This window comes from Hylobates moloch, unplaced genomic scaffold, assembly GCF_009828535.3.
Source record: "Hylobates moloch isolate HMO894 unplaced genomic scaffold, HMol_V3 SCAFFOLD_24, whole genome shotgun sequence".
In the NCBI taxonomy this organism is placed as follows: Eukaryota; Metazoa; Chordata; class Mammalia; order Primates; family Hylobatidae; genus Hylobates; species Hylobates moloch.
Genome location: NW_026652299.1, coordinates 29,886,709 through 29,908,571, shown reverse-complemented (window position 1 = coordinate 29,908,571; position 21,863 = coordinate 29,886,709). Strand labels below are relative to the sequence as shown.

The 21,863-nt window shown below is 37.4% G+C and overlaps 1 protein-coding gene across 1 annotated transcript in view; it reads right to left on the bottom strand.

Moving 5' to 3' along the window:
- The window catches only part of CNTNAP5 (contactin associated protein family member 5), an 879,440-nt gene that overhangs the window by 462,502 nt on the left and 395,075 nt on the right, over window positions 1-21,863 (bottom strand). The window contains exon 6 of the mRNA XM_032145556.2: window positions 11,320-11,504. Within this exon, the coding sequence (XP_032001447.1) occupies window positions 11,320-11,504 (185 nt within the window). The remainder of the gene's footprint in view (window positions 1-11,319; window positions 11,505-21,863) is intronic.

The window sequence follows — 21,863 nt, the reverse complement described above, 5'->3', positions numbered from 1 at the left end:
ATATATATTATATATAATATATATATATTAGTTTCTTTATCCACTAATTGATTGATGGGCATTTGAGTTGGTTCCATGTTTTTGCAAGTGCAAATTGTGCTACTATAAACATGTGTGTGCAGGTATCTTTTTCATATAATGACTTCTTTTCCTTTGGGTAGATACCTAGTAGTGGGATTGCTGGATCAAATGGTAGTTCTACTGTGAGTTCTTTAAGGAATCTTCACACTGTTTTCCATAGTGGTTTTACTAGTTTACATTGCCACAAGCAGTACAGAAGTGTCCCCTGCTCACCATATCCATGCCAATATCTACTATTTTTTGATTTTTTGATTATGGTCATTCTTGCAGGAGTAAGGTGGTATCGCATTGTGGTTTTGATTTGCATTTTCCTGATCATTAGTGATACTGAGCATTTTTTCATATGTTTGTTGGCCATTTGTATACCTTCTTTTGAGAATTGTCACAAACCTGCATGTTGTGCACATGTACCCTAGAACTTAAAGTATTATATATATATATATGTATATATATATATATATAAAATAAAAGGAAGAACAGCTAATGGGTGCTGGGCTTAATACCTCGGTGATGGGTTTATCTGTGCAACAAACCATGATGGCAGACATTTACCTATGTAACAAATCTGCACATCCCATTCATGTACCCTGGACTTTAACATAAACGTGGATTTAAAAAAAGACATTTTCCTAATAAAAAAAAAAAAAAGAGAATTGTCTATTCATGTCCTTAGAACACTTTGTGATGTTTTCTTTTTTTCTTGCTAATTTGAGTTCATTGTATTTTCTGGATATTAGTCCTTTGTCAGATGTCACAAAGATTGTGAAGATTGTGAAGATTTTCTCCCACTCTGTGGGTTGTCTGTTTATTCTACTGACTGCTCCTTTTGCTATGAAAAAGCTCTTCAGTTTAATTAAGTCCTAGCTATTTGTCTTTGCTTTAATTACATTTGCTTTTGGGTTCTTGGTCATGAAGTCTTTGCCCAAGCCAATGTCTAGAAGGGTGTTTCCAGTTATCTTCTAGAATTTGTATAGTCGTCGGATGTGACAAAGTTTGTATAGATTGTGAACATTTTCTCCCACTTTGTGGGTTGTCTGTTTACTCTCTTGACTGTTCCTTTTGCTGTGCAAAAGCTGTTTAGTTTAATTAAGTTCCAGCTATTTATCTTTGTTTAAATTACATTTACTTTTTGTTCTTAGTCATGAAATCTTTGCCCAAGCCAATGTCTAGAAGAGTTTTTCTAATGCTATCTTCTAGAACTTTCATAGTTTCAGGACTTAGATTTAAGTCCTTGATTCACATTGAGTTGACTTTTGAATATGGTGAGAGATGAGGATCTAGTTTCATTCTCCTATAGACAGCTTGCCAAATATCCAGCACCATTTGTTAAATAGAGTGACCTTTCTCCACTTTTGTTTTTGTTTGCTTTGTCAAAGATCAGTTGGCTGTAAGTATTAGGGTTTATTTCTGGGTTTTCTATTCTGTTCCTTTGGTGGATGTGCCTGTTTTTCTGCCAGTACCATGCTGTTTTGGTTACTATGGCCTTATAGTATAGTTTGAAATCAGGTAGTGTGATGCCTCCAGATTTTTTTTTGCTTGGTCTTGCTTTGACTATGTGGGCTCCTTTTTAGTTCCATATGAATTTTAGAATTGCTTTTTCTAATGCTGTGAAGAATGATGGTGGTATTTTGATGAGGATTGTGTTGAATTTGTATGTCACTTTGGCAGTTATGGTCATTTTCACAATATTGATTCTCCCCATTCATGAGCATGGGACGTGTTTCCATTTGTTTGTGTCATCTATGATTTCTTTCAGCAGTGTTTTGTAGTTTTTCTTGTAGAGGTCTTTCACCTCCTTGATTAGGTGTATTCCTAAGTATTTTATTTATTTATTTATTTATTTATTTATTTATTTATTTATTTATTGCAGCTATTGTAAAAGGGGCTAAGTTCTTGATTTGATTCTCAGCTTGGTCACTGTTGGTGTATAGAAGAGCTACATTGATTTTTTATCCAGAAACTTTGCTGAATTCTTTTATCAGTTCTAGGAGCTTCTGGATGAGTCTTCAGGGTTTTCTAGGTAACCAATCATATCATCAGCAAACAGCTACAAGTTTGACTTTCTTTTTACTGTTTTGGATGCACTTTCTTTCTTTCTCTTGTCTTATTGCTCTGGCTAGCCCTTCCAGTACTATGTTGAAGAGGAGTGGTGAGAGTGGGCATCCTTGTCTTGTTCCAGTTCTCAGAGGGAATGCGTTCAACTTTTCCCCACTCAATATTATGTCACATGTAGGCTTGTCACAGACGGCTTTTATTACATGGAAGTATGTCCCTTGCATGCCAATTTTGCTGAGAGTTTTAATCATAAAGGGAGCCTATATTTTGCCAAATGCCTTTTCTGCATCTTTTGGGAGGATCATGTGGTTTTGGTTTTTGATTCTGTTTATGTAGTGTATAATATTTATTGACTTGAGTATGTTAAACCATCCCTGCATCACTGGTATGAATCCCACTTGATCATGGTGGATTATTGTTTTGATATGTTGTTGGATTTGGTTAGCTAGCATTTAGCTAAGGATTTTTGCATCTATGTTCCTCAGGGATATTGGTCTGTAGTTTTCTTTTTGGTTATGTCCTTTCCTGGTTTTGGTATTAGGGTGATATCGGCTTCATAAAATGACTTAGGGAGGGTTCTCTGTCTCTTTCTCTATCTTGTCTCTTTCTCTATCTTGTCTCTTTCTCTATCTTGTCTCTTTCTCTATCTTGTGGAATGGTGTCAATAGGATTGGTACCAATTCTTCTTTGAATGTCTGGTAGAATTCTGCTGTGAAACTGTCTGGTCCTGGACTTTTTTTGTTGGTAATTTTTTGATTACCATTTCAATCTTGCTGCTTGTTATTGGTCTGTTCAGTGTATCTAATTCTTCCTGATGTAAGCTAGGAAGGTTGTATCTTTCCAGGAATTTATCCATCTCCACTAGGTTTTTTAGCTTATGTGCATGAAGGTGTTTATAATAGTCTTTAATGATCTTTTGTATTTCTGTGGTGTCAGTTGTAATATCTCTCATTTCATTTCTAATAGAGCTTATTTGGATTTTTTCTTTTCTTTTTTTTTGGTTAATCTTGCTAACGGTCTATAAATTTTATTTATCTTTTCAAAGAACCAGATTTTTTTTTCATTTATCTTTTGTATTTTTTGTATGTGTGTTTCAATTTCATTTACTTCTGCTCTGATCTTGGTTATTTCCTTTCTTTGGCTGGATTTGAGTTGAGTTTTTTCTTGTTTCTCTAGTTTCTTGAGGTGTGACCTTAGATTGTCTGCTTGTGCTCTTTGAGACTTTTTGATGTAGTCGTTTAGGGGTAATGAACTTTCTTCTTAGCCCTGCTTTTGCTGTATCCCAGAGGTTTTGACAGGTTGTGAATGACTACTGTCATTCAGTTCAAAAATTTTTTTAATTTTCATCTTGATTTCATTTTTGACCAAATGATCATCCAGGCGTGGGTTATTTAATTTCCATGTGTTTGCATGGTTTTGAAGGTTCTTTTTGGAGTTGATTTTCAGATTTATTCCCCCATGTTCTGGGCAAGTGCTTGATATAATTTCAGTTTTCTTGAATTTATTGAGGTTCATTTTGTGGCCTACCATATCCTCTATCTTGGAGAACATTCTATGCACTGTTGAATAGAATGCCTGTGGTTGTTGGATGGAATGTTCTGTAAATATCTTTTAAGTACATTTGTTCCAGGGTGTAGGTTAAATCTATCATTTATTCGTTGACTTTCTGTCTTGATGACCTGTCTAGTGCTGTCAGTGGAGTATTAAAGTCCCGCACTATTATTTAGTTGCTGTCTATATCTTAGGTCTAGTAGTAATTGTTTTGACAATTTGGGAGCTCCAGAGTTAGGTGCATATATATTTATGATTATGATAATTTCCTGTGGGACAAGGCCTTTTATCACTGTATAATGATTTTCTTTATCTCTTTTAACTGCTGTTGCTTTAAAGTCTGTTTTGTCTAATATAAGAATAGCTACACCTGCTCACTTTTGCTGTCCATTTTCATGGAATGCCTTTTTCCATCCCTTTACCTTAAGTTTATGTGACTTCTTATGTGTTAGGTGTGTCTCTTCAAGGCAGCAGATAGCTGGTTGGTGAACTCTTATCCATTCTGCAATTCTGTATGTTTTAAGTGGAGCATTTAGGCCATTTATATTCAATGTTAGGATTGAGACGTGGGGTAAAATTTCATTCATTGTGCTATTTTTTGCCTGTATACCCTGTTTTTGGTTTTTGTTTTTTAAATTGTATTTTTTGTTTTGTAGGTCCTGTGAGATTTATGCTTTAAAGAGGCTCTGTTTTGATGTGTTTCCAGGATTTGTTTCAAGATTTAGAGCTCCTTTTAGCAGTTCTTGTAGTGCTGGCTTGGTAGTGGCAAATTCTCTCAGCATTTGTTTGTCTGAAAAAGATTGTATCTTTCCTTCATTTATGAAGCTTAGTTTTGCTGGGTAAAAATTCTTGGCTGATAATTGTTTTGTTTGTGGAAGTTGAAGATAAGGCCCCAATTCCTTCTAGCTTGTAGGATTTGTGCTGCACAATCTGCTGTTAATCTGATAGGTTTTCCTTTTTAGGTTACCTGGTGTTTTTGCCTCATGGCTCTTAAGATTCTTTCCTTCATCTTAACTTTAGATAATCTGCTGACAATGTGTCTAGGCAATGATCTTTTGGTGATGAATTTCCCAGGTGTTCTTTGGGCTTCTTGTATTTGGATATCTAGTTATCTAGCAAGGACAGGGAAGTTTTCCTTGATTATTCCCCCAAATATATTTTCCAAACATTTAGATTTCTCTTCTTCCTCAGGAATGCCAATTATTCTTAGGTTCGATTGTTTAACATAATCCCAGACATCTTGGATGCTTTGTTCATATTTTCTTATTCTATTTTCTTTGCCTTTGTTGGATTGGGTTTATTTAAAAACCTTGTCTCTGAGCTCCGAATTTCTTTCTTCTACTTGTTTGATTCTATTGCTGAGAATTTTGAGAGCATTTTGCGTTTCTTTAAGTGCATCTGTTGATTCCTAAAGTTTTGATTGTTTTTTATTTGTGCTATTTATCTCACTGAATATTTCTCCCTTCACTTCTTGCATGATTTTTTTTTTTATTTCCTTATGTCGGGCTTTGACTTTCTCTGGTACCTCACTGATTAGCTTAATAACTAACCTTCTGAATTATTTTTCAGGTAAATCAGGGATTTCTTCTTGATTTGGATCCATTGCTGGAAAGCTAGTGCAATTTTTTTGGGGGGTGTTAAAGAACCTTGTTTTGTCATATAACCAGAGTTGGTTTTCTGGTTCCTTCTCATTTGGGTAGGCTATGTGAGAGAGAAGGTCTAGGACACAAGGCTATTGTACAGTTCCTTATGTCCCACTGGGTGTTTCCTTGATGTAGTACTCTCCCCCTTTTCCTAGGGATGTGGCTTCCTGAGAGCCAAGCTGTAGTGATTGTTATCTCTCTTCTGGATCTGGCCACCCAGCAAGTCTACCAGGCTCCGTACTGGTACTGTGGATTGTCTACACAGAACTGTAGGTCTCTCAGCCATGGATATGGGCACCTGCTCTAGTGGAGGTTGCAGGGGCCTGAAGTGGACTCTGTGAGAGTCTGTAGCTTTGTTTGATTAATGCACTACTTTTGTTGTGGTTGGTCTTCTCCCGGGAGCTGGCATTTTCAAGAAAGCATCAGCCTTAGTAGTATGGAGAGGAACAGGTGGTGGCCAGAGCCCCAGATATCCCAAGAGTATATGCCCTTTGTCTTCATTTACTAGGGTGAGTAGAGAAGGACCATTAGGTGGGGGAAGGGCTAGGCATGTCTGAACTCAGACTCTACTTGGGCAGGTCTTGCGGCAACCGCTGTGGAGGATTGGGGTGAGGTTCCCAGGTCAATGAAGTTATGTTCCTAGAAGGATTATGGGTGCCTTTGCTGTGTCATGCAGGTTGTCAGGGAAGTGGGCAAAGCTGGCAGTCACAGGCCTCACCCAGCTCCCACGCAACACAAAGAGCTGGTCTCACTCTCACTGTGCCCTACCCTCAACAGCACCAAGTCTGTTTCCAAGCAGTGGGAAAGCAGGGCTGTGAACTTGTCCTAGGCTACCCGCCTCCCAGCTGCAAAAATAAGTAGGGCTTTCCTACTTCCCCTACCTGTGGATTCTGGACACTGGATTCATGCCCTCCCTTGAGTTCTGGCCAGGAGACTTCTTAATGGGTTCAAATTGTTAGGAAGTTCAGCTAGAGATTTCCTTCTCCCTGTGGCCTTGTCTCAGTGCCTCTGGTAGCCCTCCTGAAGTTCCACTGTGAAGCAAAGCAGAAATTGACTCAGCAAGCCCACAGGGATTTTCCTGCTACTTCCACATTTGGGTATTTTGCCCAGCTTTCTAAATTCAATGAGCTCCAAGTAAGGTCAGAATCTTCTCCCGTAATCTAGACCTTCAGGTTCCCCAGTGGGGGTTTGTGTTCAGGGGCAGATGATCCTCCTTTTGTGGGATGATCTCCCTTTCCCTGCATAGTTTGGGCACTCACAGTATTTGGGGTGTCTCCTAGGTCCTGCAGGAGCAATCTGCTTCTTTTGGAGGGTGTGTGTGTCCTCCGGGCTTTCTAATGTATTCCTACAGTCGTTCTGGAACCAAAGTTTATGATGTGAGTCTCCACACGCTGTTTTGCCTGTCCAAGTGGGAACTGGACAGGAATCTAGCCCTGCCTCAAAGTGTGATTTTTTTGAAGTACTTTTTAAAGTCCTTGGAAAGATGACATAATTATATAGTTTTTTTGGTGAACAGTCACATGGTTTTAAAAAATTTTATATAGACAAAATTTTTTATATATTTTAGTTCCAAGTTTCTGGAGTTTATGCCATTCCTAGAAGAACTCCAACACTCTTACGTTTAAAAAATATGATCTCTATTTAAAACTTCTGCAAAACTTATTCTTAGAGATTAAACATCTATGTATTTTAAAATGTTTAGTTCAATCTAATTTTTTGTTTGTTTTTTTGACTAAGAATTTTCATTGAATATATATTTTGTACTTTGTAAAATGCCTTTTCAGTATCTATGAAATGATAATATGTAAATCAAATATGCATGTGTATATATATATATACACATTATATATTTGGGTATGTACATATATACATTATGTATGTGTTTGTGTGTGTGTGTGTGTGTGTGTGTGTGTGTGTGTGTATATATATATTTTTTTTTTTTTTTTTTTTTTTTTTTAAAGAGACAGAGTCTTATTCTGCTACCCAGGCCGGAGTGCAGTGGTGCTATCATAGCCCACTGCAGCCTCAAACTGGGCTCAAGCCATCCTCCATCCTCAGCCTCCCAAGTAGCTGGGACTACAGAAAAAACACCGTGCCTGACTCCTAAATCATATATATTTTTCAAATATGTTTTCAACAGTTTAAGAGCTTACAAAATAGCTATGTAAAACAAGATTACTGAGCACTCTTGATAATAAAAGACTTCTTGGATTACAAAAATGTTAGAAAAGAACTATTTTTTCTAAAGGTCCTAAAAATATCTCTTTTTCTAAACCCTTCTGCTCCAGGCTGGAAGTAAATTGAGCTGCTACACTCTTTCTAGTAGCGTTTGGAGAAGTCACATGGGTTAAGTGATGTAAACTGAGAAGACATTTTAATGAGAAGAAAAGGATCTACATTCTGCCTCTTTTTTTTTTTTTTTTTTTTTTTTGACAGCACACTCTGTGAGCCCTTGTCTGTTTGCCTTCTGGGCAGGAAGGGAAACAGACCACTGCAGACATCTTAGTGCAGCAAAGTTCATGCTAGTTGCTTTATAGAAAGTCATTGTGTCATTTGATTGATATTCCCTAAGGTAGTCTAAGATGAATAATGAAAGCTACTACCTTTTCTTGCCATTATTACCACATCGTGGTAAACAGTAAAAAGAAACATAGGTTTGCATAATTATATTTGCTTTGATATAAAATTAGATAGGGTACGGAAGTATATATCAGAGTAGTACATGCTCCAAAAATTAGTCATTGGCACACAAAGACATGACTGTTGTCCTCTAGCTGGTGATATCTAGGCCTCATTTGTGCACATATGGGCGCATGGCAGAAAGCAAATCAATGTAGATTCTAATTGATATGCAACATTGTGATAAAATAGACCTTAGATTTACATATCCTGTTTAGCTCCATTCCTTCCAACAGGGGTGCGGATCTTGCTCCTGGATGACTGAAGTTAGAAATTTGTATTTCCCAGGTTTACACAGCCAGTTAGTGGTCATGTGGTGAGTAGAACACAGGGTTTCTGCACCAGTGCTCTTTCATCTCCACACAGCCTTCGGGGAGAATCTTCAAAGGCTGGAGGTTTCTCTTGACACGTAACTCTTGTCTTTCACTACAGCTAATGTCAAACGCCACTATTACAGACAATTTATCTTCTTTTATGATCATTGGAGCAAACTGGCTGAACAATCTGGAGAAGACTTGAATTCCCTAAAGCAGAGGTTACTTCAGAGGAACGTTTCAAGGTGCCTCTTTCCTAGGAAGCACATTTTATAAGGCACCAAGACATCCGTGCACGCCCTAAAGAAATCAGTTCCAACTTCATCGGATTTCATTTCCCTAAATGCTGACTTTCATTATAATGTCACTCAGCTGTGATTTCATACAGATTCCATACACAAGAGACAAAAGATAAGCAGACATGGGCTTGTAAATAAACATTAAATCTGGCAACAGAGTCAATTTTAGAACCATCTTCTGGGACATTAAAGGGAAAGTATGTGGGGGAGAATGACGAGACTTCCAGATGATTTTATAGGTTTTTTGTTTTTGTTTTTGTTTGTTTGTTTGTTTTGCTGTTGTTGCTGTTGTTGTCTTCGAGTTTATAGAAGATATCTCTTTTCTTTGAGGTGGTTCCAATATTGAGTGTGTTCTTTCTTTTGTCAATCAATTAAACAAGTTGACAAAGGAGAGCAATTGATATTCACAGATTTCCAGTTTTCAGCAACTCAAAAATATCCACCTGTTATCTTGTATTCTGAGTCAAAGAGAGACAAATTCTTTTTTGAAGTTAATGAATGGCATATTTTATCCACAGTATACTAAACTAAGGTTAAGATCAAAAGAGCTCTCTTATTCTCACGACAGTGATTGAAAAAGTAAGTCCCAATTTTTCAATTATTCATCTCCACCTCCACTGTTCTATTATCTATCCCACTCGTGATTGAAATTGTCTCCTAGCAGACTGCCCAGGGTGGGACACAGGAACACATACGTACCCACAGGTATGTACGTGTTGGTTTGCCATGACTGTGTATCCAAATGTAAGATTATTTTAATGGTATTAACAATGTGTAGCACACAATTTATGAATAATGACAAAATATGCAATAATCTATTATTGTAAGTTCTGTATAACCAGTTGAGTTTTATAGAATGCTTTTGCTGACCTTTGTTGAATGATTTTATCTGTAGCACATAAAGTCTCTGTCATATATTCTTTTTGAAAAATTTATTTATTTCCTTTACAATCCTTTAAAAATGTGAAAATTAGTCTTAACTCACACGTCATAAAAAATCAGGCCTCAAGTCAGACAAGCCAGGTAGTTTTCTGACCCCTGGTCTAGACAATGCACAAAACAATAAAGCAGTCCCTGATTTGTAATGTATGTCAACCTCTGTGGTATAAGTATTTCCACTATGGTAGACTTCAAGCTGTCAAAGGGATTTCACTGAACATGGAATTGGGAAGAGCTGTGTGGTAGCAACCCAAATACAGTATCCCCACAAAACAGATGGAATAGTCATGAAATTCCTCCAGAGCACCTTTAGTTAAAAGATAGGCAAATCGATATAATATAGTGAAATAATTAGAAATCAATGAATGTATTAGCTTTTAAAACTAATTTCAAGTTTATGTAACTTAATTATTATTATTATTATTATTATTTTTGAGACAGAGTCTCACTCTGTCTCCCGGGCTGGAGTGCAGTGGCACGATCTCGGCTCACTGCAAGCTCCACCTCCCAGGTTCAAGCGATTCTCCTTCCTCAGCCTCCCGAGTATCAGGGACTACAGGCGCTAGCGGCCATGCCCGGCTAGTTTTTTGTGTTTTTAGTAGTGACGGGGTTTCACCATGTTACCCAGGATGGTCTCTATCTCCCGACCTCGTGATCTGCTGGTCTCCACTCCCCAAAGTGCTGAGATTACAGGTGTGAGCCACGACGCCCGGTCAACTTAATTTTTAATAATGGCTAGGTTAACCAAGGGCTCACAAAATTTCTGAAAATCTAACACTTGAAACTCATGAACTGGTAACAAGCTGACTCAAACACACCACTGATGGCCTATTCTTTTGAATTCCATAAATACTGGGCCTTTTGACGTTTTTTGAACCATGCTCTGGCATGCCTCCCCAATCTTCTAACCCTATTCTTTCAAGACCTAGCAGCATCTCCTGCTAGAAAACTTCTACCATTTTTCAAGGTTGAATTAAGTTCCCTGTTTCCTATATAAATACAGAATTATATATAAAATTTCTCTATTCTAAACCTTCAGTGACAGGGGCTTCATCCACTGTAGCCTTTACCTCCTTGTTCTGCAAGGGCTTATCTCAGTTTCTCCAACTCAGAGACTGAATATTTATGGCCCAGCAGAGCCTGCTGTACAGCAGGGGCACCATATGCATTCCTTGAACTGAACTACTAGCAAAGATGGCAAACTCTTGGCTGCCAGTTAGCAGAGCTTTGTGCAACCTTCTTTGTATTGAATTGGTGCATTCCACTGTACCTCTTCTACAAGAGAGCAGGAAAGAAACAGCTCGCCACGGTATTAGTCAAAAGTTTGCATCGGAAGAGTGAAAGTCAAAGGGTAGTGTTTCGACTGCAGGTTTTAGTTTCCATGGGTTTTGTTTATAATTTAAATATCTTTCATCACCACAGATAATTGAAGTCTTTTTTTTAGGGAGATACATAACCAAGAGACTAGGCAGTGGCGCAGAAAGGCTACAAGCAGAAAAAAAAATGAGAAGGAGACCTGCTGATTTTAAAATGCACAGAGCTCCTATCTTGTGGTTTAGCCCATCACTCCCTCACTGCTCAGATTCTCTGGCTGCACTCCTTTCCTTGTAGACTATCTGGCATAGATGGAGGAAGTAAGTCCCAGGGTAAGACTCCTCAGTGCCCCACCACTTCTCTCAGTTGCTCTGCTCACTGATTTTCTTGCTGCATTCATTGAAGCAAGGGGCCGAGGAGGTACAGGGAGGAGGATCAACTCACCTCATAGTCAATGTCTAAGGCATCTGTCTCGCCCTTGGTGCGGAAGTGCTGTGTGTGCTTGTCCACCGTGAAGTTCACCTGCTTGCCCACCCGCTCGATGAGGACCGAGTGCCAGTGCTGGTCATCCAGGAGGCTGCCCAGGATAGCAGAGGGCAAGCTGCTGCTGAAGCGTGCTTTGCTGTCATCTGTGAAGAGGGGAGAGAGGCAAGATGATGTCTGGGTCCAAGGGCAGCTTTGCACACCAGAATGCTCCAAAAGCAAAGGCAGCTATCTCTGTTCTAAAGGCAAAGAATGATGTCTCCCTACAGGCCTGGAACTGTATTGGACCTGGGAAGGATTAACAGGACTTACCCACAGATTCCAGAATGAAGTTCAATACGCATACCTCCTTCCAGACAAAATAGGGCATGTGCATGTTTTCAAGACTTGAAAAATTAAATAATAAAAGGAACTAGGTCCTTATGGCTACATAAATATGATTGAAAATGGAGATTTTGTTTTTAGAAAGAATGCATATTTTTGAGTTTGAGTGGTTCTTGAGTAGAGAAAGCCAATTAGGAGCTGTGCCTGGGAGAAGGGGTAAAGCTGGGATACATAAAGGGAAGACAGCTAGTAAGTTTGTGGGCAAAAGCAGTGGCAAGGAAATAATCATCCCATATGCCATGGCTGAGTAGCTACTGTATGCATGGCACTTAGGAAGAAATAACCTTCATCTTTAATCCTCTAAAGGAAAATTATCATCTCCATTTGACAAATGGGAACTCTGAGGCTCAAGGAGGTGAGGCATGCATGCCTCAGGTACAGTCAGGACTTGAATCTAGGTCTGCCTCATCCTTTTTACTTTGACCACAGCTATGGATCATGACTCGGGTCATACTGTTGAGGATTTAGCCTCTGTTGAGCTTGGAGACCCCCTTGAGAAGACATGAGAGATGCAGCTGGAAAGGCATGCTTTGCAATCCAACCTGCCTGGTTCCCCCTATCCCCTCCTTCTCTCTCAATTTTATGGAAGTCCCCGGCTGTACCCCTCTACCAAAAAGATTATGGCTTTTATCTTCCCCTGCAGAACTTGCATCAACCTTAGAAAATGAACAATTAAATAGAACTAAAGTTTGTGTATATATACATTTTCAATTTTTGCAACATTTTATATATTAAGTTCCTCAGTAACTGAAAGCTAAATGTCTGTCTCTTCTCTCTTGGAAATGTTTTCTCCAGTACAGCTGCAGCAGCCTGTTCAACAGTGTGACATTCAGCAGGCAGGAGCTGCCACTTTCCCGAAGGCTGCTCACTCCCACCTCCATTATGGCCCAAGGCACTATTCCCTTCACTGAGTAACTCGGTTGCTTCATACAAGGTTAGAAGCATCAGACTCATTATAATTAGAAAAGTAGAGCTGGTGAATTAATAGCTGACTTGATTTCATTGGTTTGTTCCACAACTTCTGAGTTGTCATTGTTTGATGGATTATGCTAATGAATTAAAAGATATTTTCATTTTTTCTCCCTCCCTCCCTTTCTTTCTCCTATAGAAAGGTATTGCAAGCCAGGTGCAGTGGCTAACGCCTGTAATCCCAGCACTTTTGGAGGCCGAGGCAGGCGGATCACCTGAAGTCAAGAGTTTGAGACCAGGCTGGCCAATGTGGTGAAACCCCATCTCTACTAAAACTACAAACAAACAAAAAAAAATTAGCCAGGGGAGGTGATGGGCGCCTGTAATCCCAGCTACTTGGGAGGCTCAGGCAGGCAAATCGCTTGAACCTGGGAGGCGGAGGTTGCAGTGAGCTGAGATCGCGCCATTGCACTCCAGCCACAAGAGCAAAACTTCATCTAAAAAAAAAAAAAAAAAAAAAAAAATTGTGTGATCCACCTGAGCTGGTCACAGCGACAAGTAATGTGTCAAGGAGACATGGAGTTTAAAGGTATACTGTCCTCTCTGAAGATCTCAGTGGTCTTAGTGTAGAGATGTTCATCAAATAAATCTATAAAATGTATTCAGGTTTCCAGCACTTAGTGCACAGAGCCATGGAAATGCAGAGTGCGGTGCTGTGAAACCCTCCTTATGCAGCAGGGACAGGCTGAAACCTGAAGGAAGGAGGAGCATGGTTGCAAGGCCAGGAGAAGCAGCAGCCAGGTTTAGAGATATAGGGGAGCGTGGCCCAGGACTTCCAGCAGCTGAGTGCCAGGAGCTCGTCAGCCTGGATCCCATTATCCAGGACTTTGTAGGCTAGGTCCAACAGTTTACATCTTTTTTAAGAAATGGAACTTTGAGTAGGTAGAGGTTACTAATGCAGATTACTGTGTTTTTTTGTTTGTTTGTTTCAAGATGCAGTCTACCTGTGTCACCCAGGCTGGAGTGTGTGCAGTGGCACGATCTGGGCTCACTGCAACCCCTGCCTCCTGGGTTCAAGAGATTCTCCTGCCTCAGCCTCTAGAATAGCTGGGATTACAGGCGTGGGCCACCACACGAGGCTAATTTTTTATATTTTTGGTAGCAACGGGTTTTCACCATGTTGACCCAGCTGGTCTTGAACTCCTGACCTCAAGCAATCCGCCGCCCTGGCTTCCCAAAGTGCTGGGATTACAGATGTGAGCCACCGCGCCCGGCCAGCAGATTACTTTTAAGAAAGGTTATTTTGGCAGCTGTGTGGGAATTGAGTTAGAAGGTAAGACTGGCTATAAGATTGGCTGTAATCTGGATAGATGGGGCATAAAGGGGTTCAGGCAAGAAGAGTACAGGAAGAATGGGATACAAGTAATGATGAGGCGTTGGCAGGAGGTGGCCTCCAGCTGACGGAGATAGAACAAAGAACACCACCACCGCCACCCCACACACAGTTTTTATGTATAAAATGAAATGATTCAGGAGCTAACATTGGCTGAAGGAAACTTTATGCTTTATAAACTGTCAGTTCCAGATGTAACAAGGCAGGTAGATTTAATATTGGAGTTTTCACTTTGAAATTGAGCTGCATCTCACTTTTTTCTTAAAATAAGAAAGGCATTGAACAATAATTTATTAATAATAAGTTCAAATATTAAACATTTGAAAATTTAAAGTCATTATACATCACACACACATATACAAATAAATAAAGTAATTAATTAAAAACAGGGCAAGGAATTACACCCTTTCCCCAACTTATTTGTTCTATGTGCTGTTTTTGTGGCCTTTAATGAGCTACTGAGTTCTTTAATAGAGCCAATAATAATAATGATTAAAATAAAATATTTTAATATTTTCCACCCTATCCTGCTTCAAAAAATAACTTTTATAAATATTATGAATCAGTCAAACTGATTTTATTTTTTATGTAACTTTGCGTATAGTAACACACCCTACCTGCCTCCCTTCCTCACTTCCTCCATCTGCTCATCTTCCATAGCCCCAGGTAATCACTGCTGTTAACGTCTTGCTTGTGCTTCCAGAAAAATATTAGGTGTATGCAAGCAGCAAAGATAGATTTTCTTTATTTGTACTCATTTAATTTTTTACCTTGATGGTAAAATAGAATGTGCATTTATCTCCAACTTTCCATTTTTATTTAATCTATCCTGAAAATCTTTATCAAAATACAAAGAGCTTTCCCTTCCTTTTTATAGCTGCATAGTATTCCATGCTCTAATATATATACATATATAATATAATATATATGATGTATACACATATATGATACATTATATATAAATAATATATAATCATATATATTATATATAGAACATATCATATTTCACTTAATGAGCTTCCTAGTGATACAAATTTAGATGTTTCTATCTACTTTAGATCTTTAAAACTGTTGAAATACTTTATTATGTGGATATTATGTCGCTTGGGCACAAGCATATTTGTAGCATTCATTCTTAGATGAAGAATTAGAGGACAAAGGCTTTCACATTGGCAATTTTGACAAACACTGCCAAATTGTCCTATATAAAGACCGTGCCTATTTAAATGCCTAGGAGTGCCTTTACCACAGACTTGCCAACAACATATGGTCTAGCTTTAAAATTTGGCCTGTCTGGTAGTTAAAAAATTGCATTTCTGAGTAATTTTAATATGCATTTCTTTTAATAAGAATAAGGTTGAAAATCTTTTTATTTTTATTTCCTTTTCTTTGAGTTGTCTCTTCCTATATTTTGCCTGTGATATGAATTTTGAAAATATCTTTTTGCCTTTGTTTATGATGTTGCTTTGGTGTTTTTGTTTGTTTGATTGATTTTTTTAATTCACTGCTCAGGTATTTGTGTATTGGGAACAAATCTGTCATTTTTCTTTTATAGCTTTTGGATTTGTATAATAGTCTAAAAGGTACTCCTTATCTTGAGATCATTGAAGAATCCTTCTAGTTTTCTCTACTTCCTTTCAACTGAAATTTATTCTGATGTAAGGTATGAGGCACAGTTCTACCTTTATGTTTTGAGATGGCTACCAAATTGTCTAAATTCCACTATTTTAAAATCCTTGAGTGGCCTTATTTAGTGAAATAGATTGTATAACTTTAAAATGGCAGGAGAACACTAGTAAATTGGATAGGGTGGTATTTATTATGTTGACTGGATCAAAGTTCTCTAAGTACATGATTGGGATCTTCAAATCCTAAAGCTTCTAGTAGTAGATTATGTTGGTTGTTGCTCACTATACCCTTCTTGCATCCACTGCCACCATCATCACCACCATCTCAGTGGGCAGGAACATCTCCACTGTGGGAAGCAGAGCTAGCATCAGTAACTTTACCTTTACCCTCCTCAAGGTCTAATGTCAGCCCTTTCTCTCCTGGGTCTTAACTGTGGCTCAGAAAGTTTGCCACTCTCATTGCATCCAACAATTCTGCTCCTTATAATTTTAAGACTTTAGGAAAATAAAAGTACTTCTTAAATAAATAGTGACTACCTTTCACTTACTGCATCTAATGAAACCATAAACTTAATTAACACACATCATTTTATGCAAAGTAGCTCATGAAATTTTTATGAATACTTAAAGCAATTTGTTGACCTTTTCCCAAAAGTGGATTAGCATTGCTCCTTGTTTACATTGTTCATTTACTTAGTGCATATATATATATAATATATATATATATATATGCCCAAAGATAATGCAAAATTGAGTCCCACCAATTTTATGGAGAAACATTTCAGTTAGTATCAAGGGACTTAAACTTCTGTTCACAACTTTTTGCCCAGTAATCGACTTTCTGTAAATGTATTCTAAAAGAGCAAGCTGAAATGTTGTGGAAAAATTTTTAAGTGGCCAGTGATTTAAAAATTGGATATAATGTCCAATAATTTGGAAGGAGAAAAAAAATCTTAGTACATTTATGTAGACTCACCAAAGTATTATATTAAATAGCCATCAAAATGATATTTATAAAATATTTACATTATTTCAAAAGTATACTCAGTAGTGACTGCCCTTTTTGATAAAATTAAAAGTAATATTTAATAAATAGAATACTCAATAACTAGACTATACTGATTTAAAATATACATGAGCAGAAGACAAAAATACAAAATCTAGACTAAAAACAATTCTAGAAAAGGCACAAATAAGCACTATGTGTGGTTAAAACTGAAGAATGCCTTTATCATAATCATTTTTTTTTTCTTTTCTCTGTGTTTTAGAGTGAGCATAACTATTTTGGATAACGAGAAAAATAAACTTCATTAAAAACACAATCCTCACACTGCATAGTATATTTGTTGAAGAATATATATCACTGATTGTAATTATTGAGTCTCTTGGGAATTACAAGTTACTTATTAATTAACCAAAAAGGAGCACATATGGATAAATTTCATCACTCTTTCTCCATTAGTTATTCTATACCAACACTCAGATATCTTATATCAAAACAAGTTTAGTGAAACTTGGTTTGGTTAAAAAACTGGGAAAAAAATTTCTGCTCTTCGTTAAAAAAGGATGTTTAGAATTGTATTTATGAGAAGAGTAGGATGGTAGTCCTCAGAAACATTTCATTTTCCCTAGAAATTTCCATTATTAGAGATCACAAAACACTTAATTCTCAAGAAATTATCAAACTCTTGATCTTAGAATATCTATTTTAAGTTTTATCTCAGTGGCATTTGAGGTTCAATTACTAGTTTTAACTAGTTTCTAATTTCTTAAGACAAAGATAAAAATTTTCATGGGCAATTGTGAAGGACAAAAACAATAAAACTAGACAGAAACTAACTTTAGGGCCAGACATAGATAAGGGAAATAATTATTTCTAATGAAATAAAAACTTGTTTTCATGTGGTTTAAAATATAGTTAAAACAAAATAATATGTATAGTACCCAAGGCCCTAAGAAATATAACAATTTTTATAGGAAGCTTGAAATGTTTTCAGAAAATGTGTAACTTTACCTGTTTATCCTCCTCCCTCCACCCCAAGATGCTGTGGATAAGCATGCCATTCTTTCACCCTTACTTAGAACTCACATTTTCTGGTAAAGGGCATGCATGTTGCGGTATTTTCAACCAAATGCCTTGTTTGATTAAATCTTCTTTCTAGGTCTTATCTTAACTGTTCAAACATGGATGCCACTTTAACTTTCATAATCTGTGGATTTCAGACAGCCTGAGAAAAGGGGGATGGGAACTCTTGTGTTTAAGATTGTATTTGACAAAAAAAAAGTCATTCTTGAAAAGGGCTTGATTTACTCTTGATAAAATAGGTGGCCACTCATGTGAATTCCCTCATGACTGCCTCTATCAGATCATCAGAATCAACTTTCCCACCCACCTTTAATTTGTCAGATTATCAACACCGATATTCACTTGTGTTTCTTAAGCTTCTCACACAAGTTAAACACTTCACATGTGTTGTTATAATTATTCCTGACTATAATAACCCTGCAGAAAGGTGAGTCTCCAACAAGCCACAAGATTAACTAAGGACTCAAAGAATTGGGGTTACAACCCAACTCTATTTGACTCCAAAGCTAAAACTCTCTCCACTACTCTTAGTGGAAAAATGGATACTCTGATTCTCCCTCATTTCCTACGCTCTTACTATCTGTATCTCCCATATATGCATGTAAGTTATGTAGCTTAGTAGGAATGGAGGGCATTCTTTTGCAAAGGAATTTAATGGATTGGAAAACAGAGAGCTTTAGAAAAGTAAAATGGGGCAACACTAGAAGGGAGGACATGACACAGAATAATAAGACAAGTTTCACCTCCCTGTCCCAGCCAGTATTATAAAGGTACCCCCTTTCAACTTTGTTTGGCAATACACAAAGCTAGTGAATGGTCTCCTAAGTATTCAAGTGAGAGCCCTGAAGAAAATAAGAAACGGACACGAAGCAATGTGATTTCAATGGACTTGACTCTCAATCCAGAGCAAGTCTCTATGTTTCCCTAAAGCAATGAAACACATGTCCTTAGTTGTTAAGAAATTTCTAAATTGTATTGACTAAAAACACTCTCCAGATTTAGGAGTTGTTGCTCTACTCTGGTGTCTAACTTGTGTCCGTCTTCTGTGACTTTGCTATCTTCGAAAACATTATCTTAATACATTTGTTTTATGATTTCGATGATGCATAGTTATTGTATTTCCAATTAATATAACCAAGCTAAAAGGTAAGTAGAAACAACTATTTTGCCAGGCTGACAGTCTCTTGAAAATAGAGACTGATAAATCCAACTTTTAACCCCCAGTGCAGAACTCAGTGCCTGATTTACTGTATTTGTTTAACCTATTCTTATTGCATAATGACAGAATTTATGAAAAATGTGATGCATTTCATCCTATTGATTCTTTGTATGAAATACCTGTTTTTATCCCCTCTCCATAATAAAATCTCCAGATTACTCAAGGTTGATCCTGGATCCCTCTGTTCCTTCCTCATCTCTCCATTCTCAGAACTTAACACATACATATTGTTTGCCTGATATTTAACATTTTTATGAATTGTTTTATAATTTTTATTATTTGTTTTATAGAAGTTTATTACATTTTAGTTATTAACATCAGAGAATTGGGGTAGGATTGGATAAGGCTATAATCCCATATCTACAGCTTTGCAGCTATGTGACCTTAAGCCACTGACTAGGAATCACTGACCAGCAGTACTTCATCTGTAAATGGGTTTGGATATAGATTGTAGGATTGTTGTGTAATTTAAATAAAATATGTATTTTAAATGTTTAATGCAGTGCCTAAATGTGGGCTCTCAAAAAATGGCAACTAAAAAAAAAAGTTTATAGTATTTAGTACAATTCGAGCAAGATGATAAACATTCCATAAATATGTGTGAGTTGGCTGACTAAAATGCCTGAGTTTCAAAAGAGCCAAATTAAATGTTCATTTGACTCTTTGGAGGATGCAAAGAACTTTCTCTGGCATCTCAGTGGTTGATTATGCAATCACATGCTTTGGCGCCTGAACCCTGTACTCGGCCCCCAAGTGCTCCTCAGACATTTGTTCTATTCTAGGAGTCTCACTTGAGTCTCACTTTGCTACAGCTGTATATACTGGGGATTGCATAAACATCCTGCCTCAGTTAAAAGGCACTGGGCTCTTGTAAGGATGATTGACCTGCATGTACTATTGATGTCTTCTTTATTCTTACAACAGTTCTCTTGTCACGTAATATCTCTGCTCTTTGATTCTCTAACTGCATGAATGGGTTCAGACTATTGTAATTCTGCAGAGGGCAGATTGCCACGGGCAATTTGAATGAGATGTGTAAAAAGTGAGAAAGGGAACATATCTAACCCCCTTATGGATTGAAAGAAGAAATCTCTTTCCCATTTAGTAGTTCTGGAAAAATATCAATGTTCTACTCTAAGAAAGTAGGCAAAGAGGAACCACATAGTTCAATTTTGCCGTAGAACTGTCTCTACCCAAGCCAGGCACAGTAAGGGTTAGGGTAACTATGTAATGTAAATTGGATACTCATCAAAGAGCATCACTAGAAAAGAACAACAGCACACTATATATGTCCCCAGTGCCATCCTGAGCAGCTGACCGTGGTGCTGAACTTCTTCACTCTTAGCCTGAATTTCTGAATTGCAAGTAACTGATTAGAAAATGAATACACATTGCAGATGAAGAATTGTCACTAAAGGAGACACTGCTGAAATGTCCATATAAACTGGAGTGGGGAAAACCAAAACTCTCTCCTTTATTTGACCAGCACTAGTCTTTAACCCATTAACTTGGATCCTGCCTTTCTTTCTCTCTGTCTCTCTCACCTCTCCTGTCTTTCTCTTGCTTTTCTGATTCATTTTTTTAAAATAACAAACCTGATCATGGATGTTATAAACTCTTTCCCCTTTGAGGCTATGTGACAACAGGAAAACAACAGTATTTTAGAATAATATTTAAATAATTCATATAAATAACTAAGATAAATATTTAAAAGATATTAAATGTTAATAAAAGAGATAACCAGGTTGTAGGATTTGGATTTTTTCCTTTTTTTATATTATTTTCAGGTTTTCTAAAACTGATACATATTTTATAATCTAAAATTAATAGTAAAACACCTGGAGATGGTAATAGTAGCTACACTAATCACTATTTGTGTAAATGGGACAAGTAATTTATCCTTTTTGAGCCTACTATTTCATATCTGTAAACTGGGGCTAATGTATACTTATGCCATAGGTCTTCCTTGGGGACTGGACTGGACATTACCACATTGTGAATATTCTGTAAATATACCCCATTGTCAGAGAGAGTGGTGGATCATGGAGAAGTCAGGAGTGCAGGCTCGAAGGTGAACAAGCCCAACAGGAATAATGAAATCTGAGACGAAAACCCTGATTCTAATGTACTCAATTTGCCTCAAGCACCTACTTTAGGAAGGGTTTCTCCTAGAGGCTAGAGATACAGAAGTGAACAAGGTGTTATCCTGGTGCTTATGAAACCTACATTATAGATTTCCCATTATGGGCAAAGCAAAGCTATTACCACTCCCCTTTGCTTAGTGCTTCCAGAGATCTTCTAGCTGTAATGAGGTAGGAGGGACTAAAGTACTAATCTGTGGCAGTGTTTCTCTAGAAGAGGAATCTAGAAACTTATGCTATTTAAGAAGTATCCTAGGTGACTGCTTAAAACTGATAAGTACAGAAAACACTCAACCGTGGTAAACTGATAGAAAGGGAAGAGCTGCAGAGACAGATAAAAAAGATGAAGAAATCTTAAAACTATGCAGAATATAGATAAAATATGTTCTTGCTACTCAATCCTCCATCAAGTAAGGTTTTACTTAATCACCACCATGATTGGAAATATAGAGAAGATGGAAACTGGGAAGACAGACTTATCCTGCCATCTATGTAACATAGTGAGCAGTAGGTGCTATTTATCTTAATATTCCATTTATTTTCAGAAAAGCCAGCATAGTGCAGGGTGAGGCATTCTGATAATGTTTGAATAAATAAGCAATATGGAGCTTCTGTTTTGGCATTTGTCCATGTTTACTCATTGCTATAGAAAATGTATTTATAGTGTTCTTGGTTTTCATGTCCATACTCTGCAAGACAAGTCATTATCCCCAGATTAGAAATAAGGAAACTGAGGCTCAGAAGA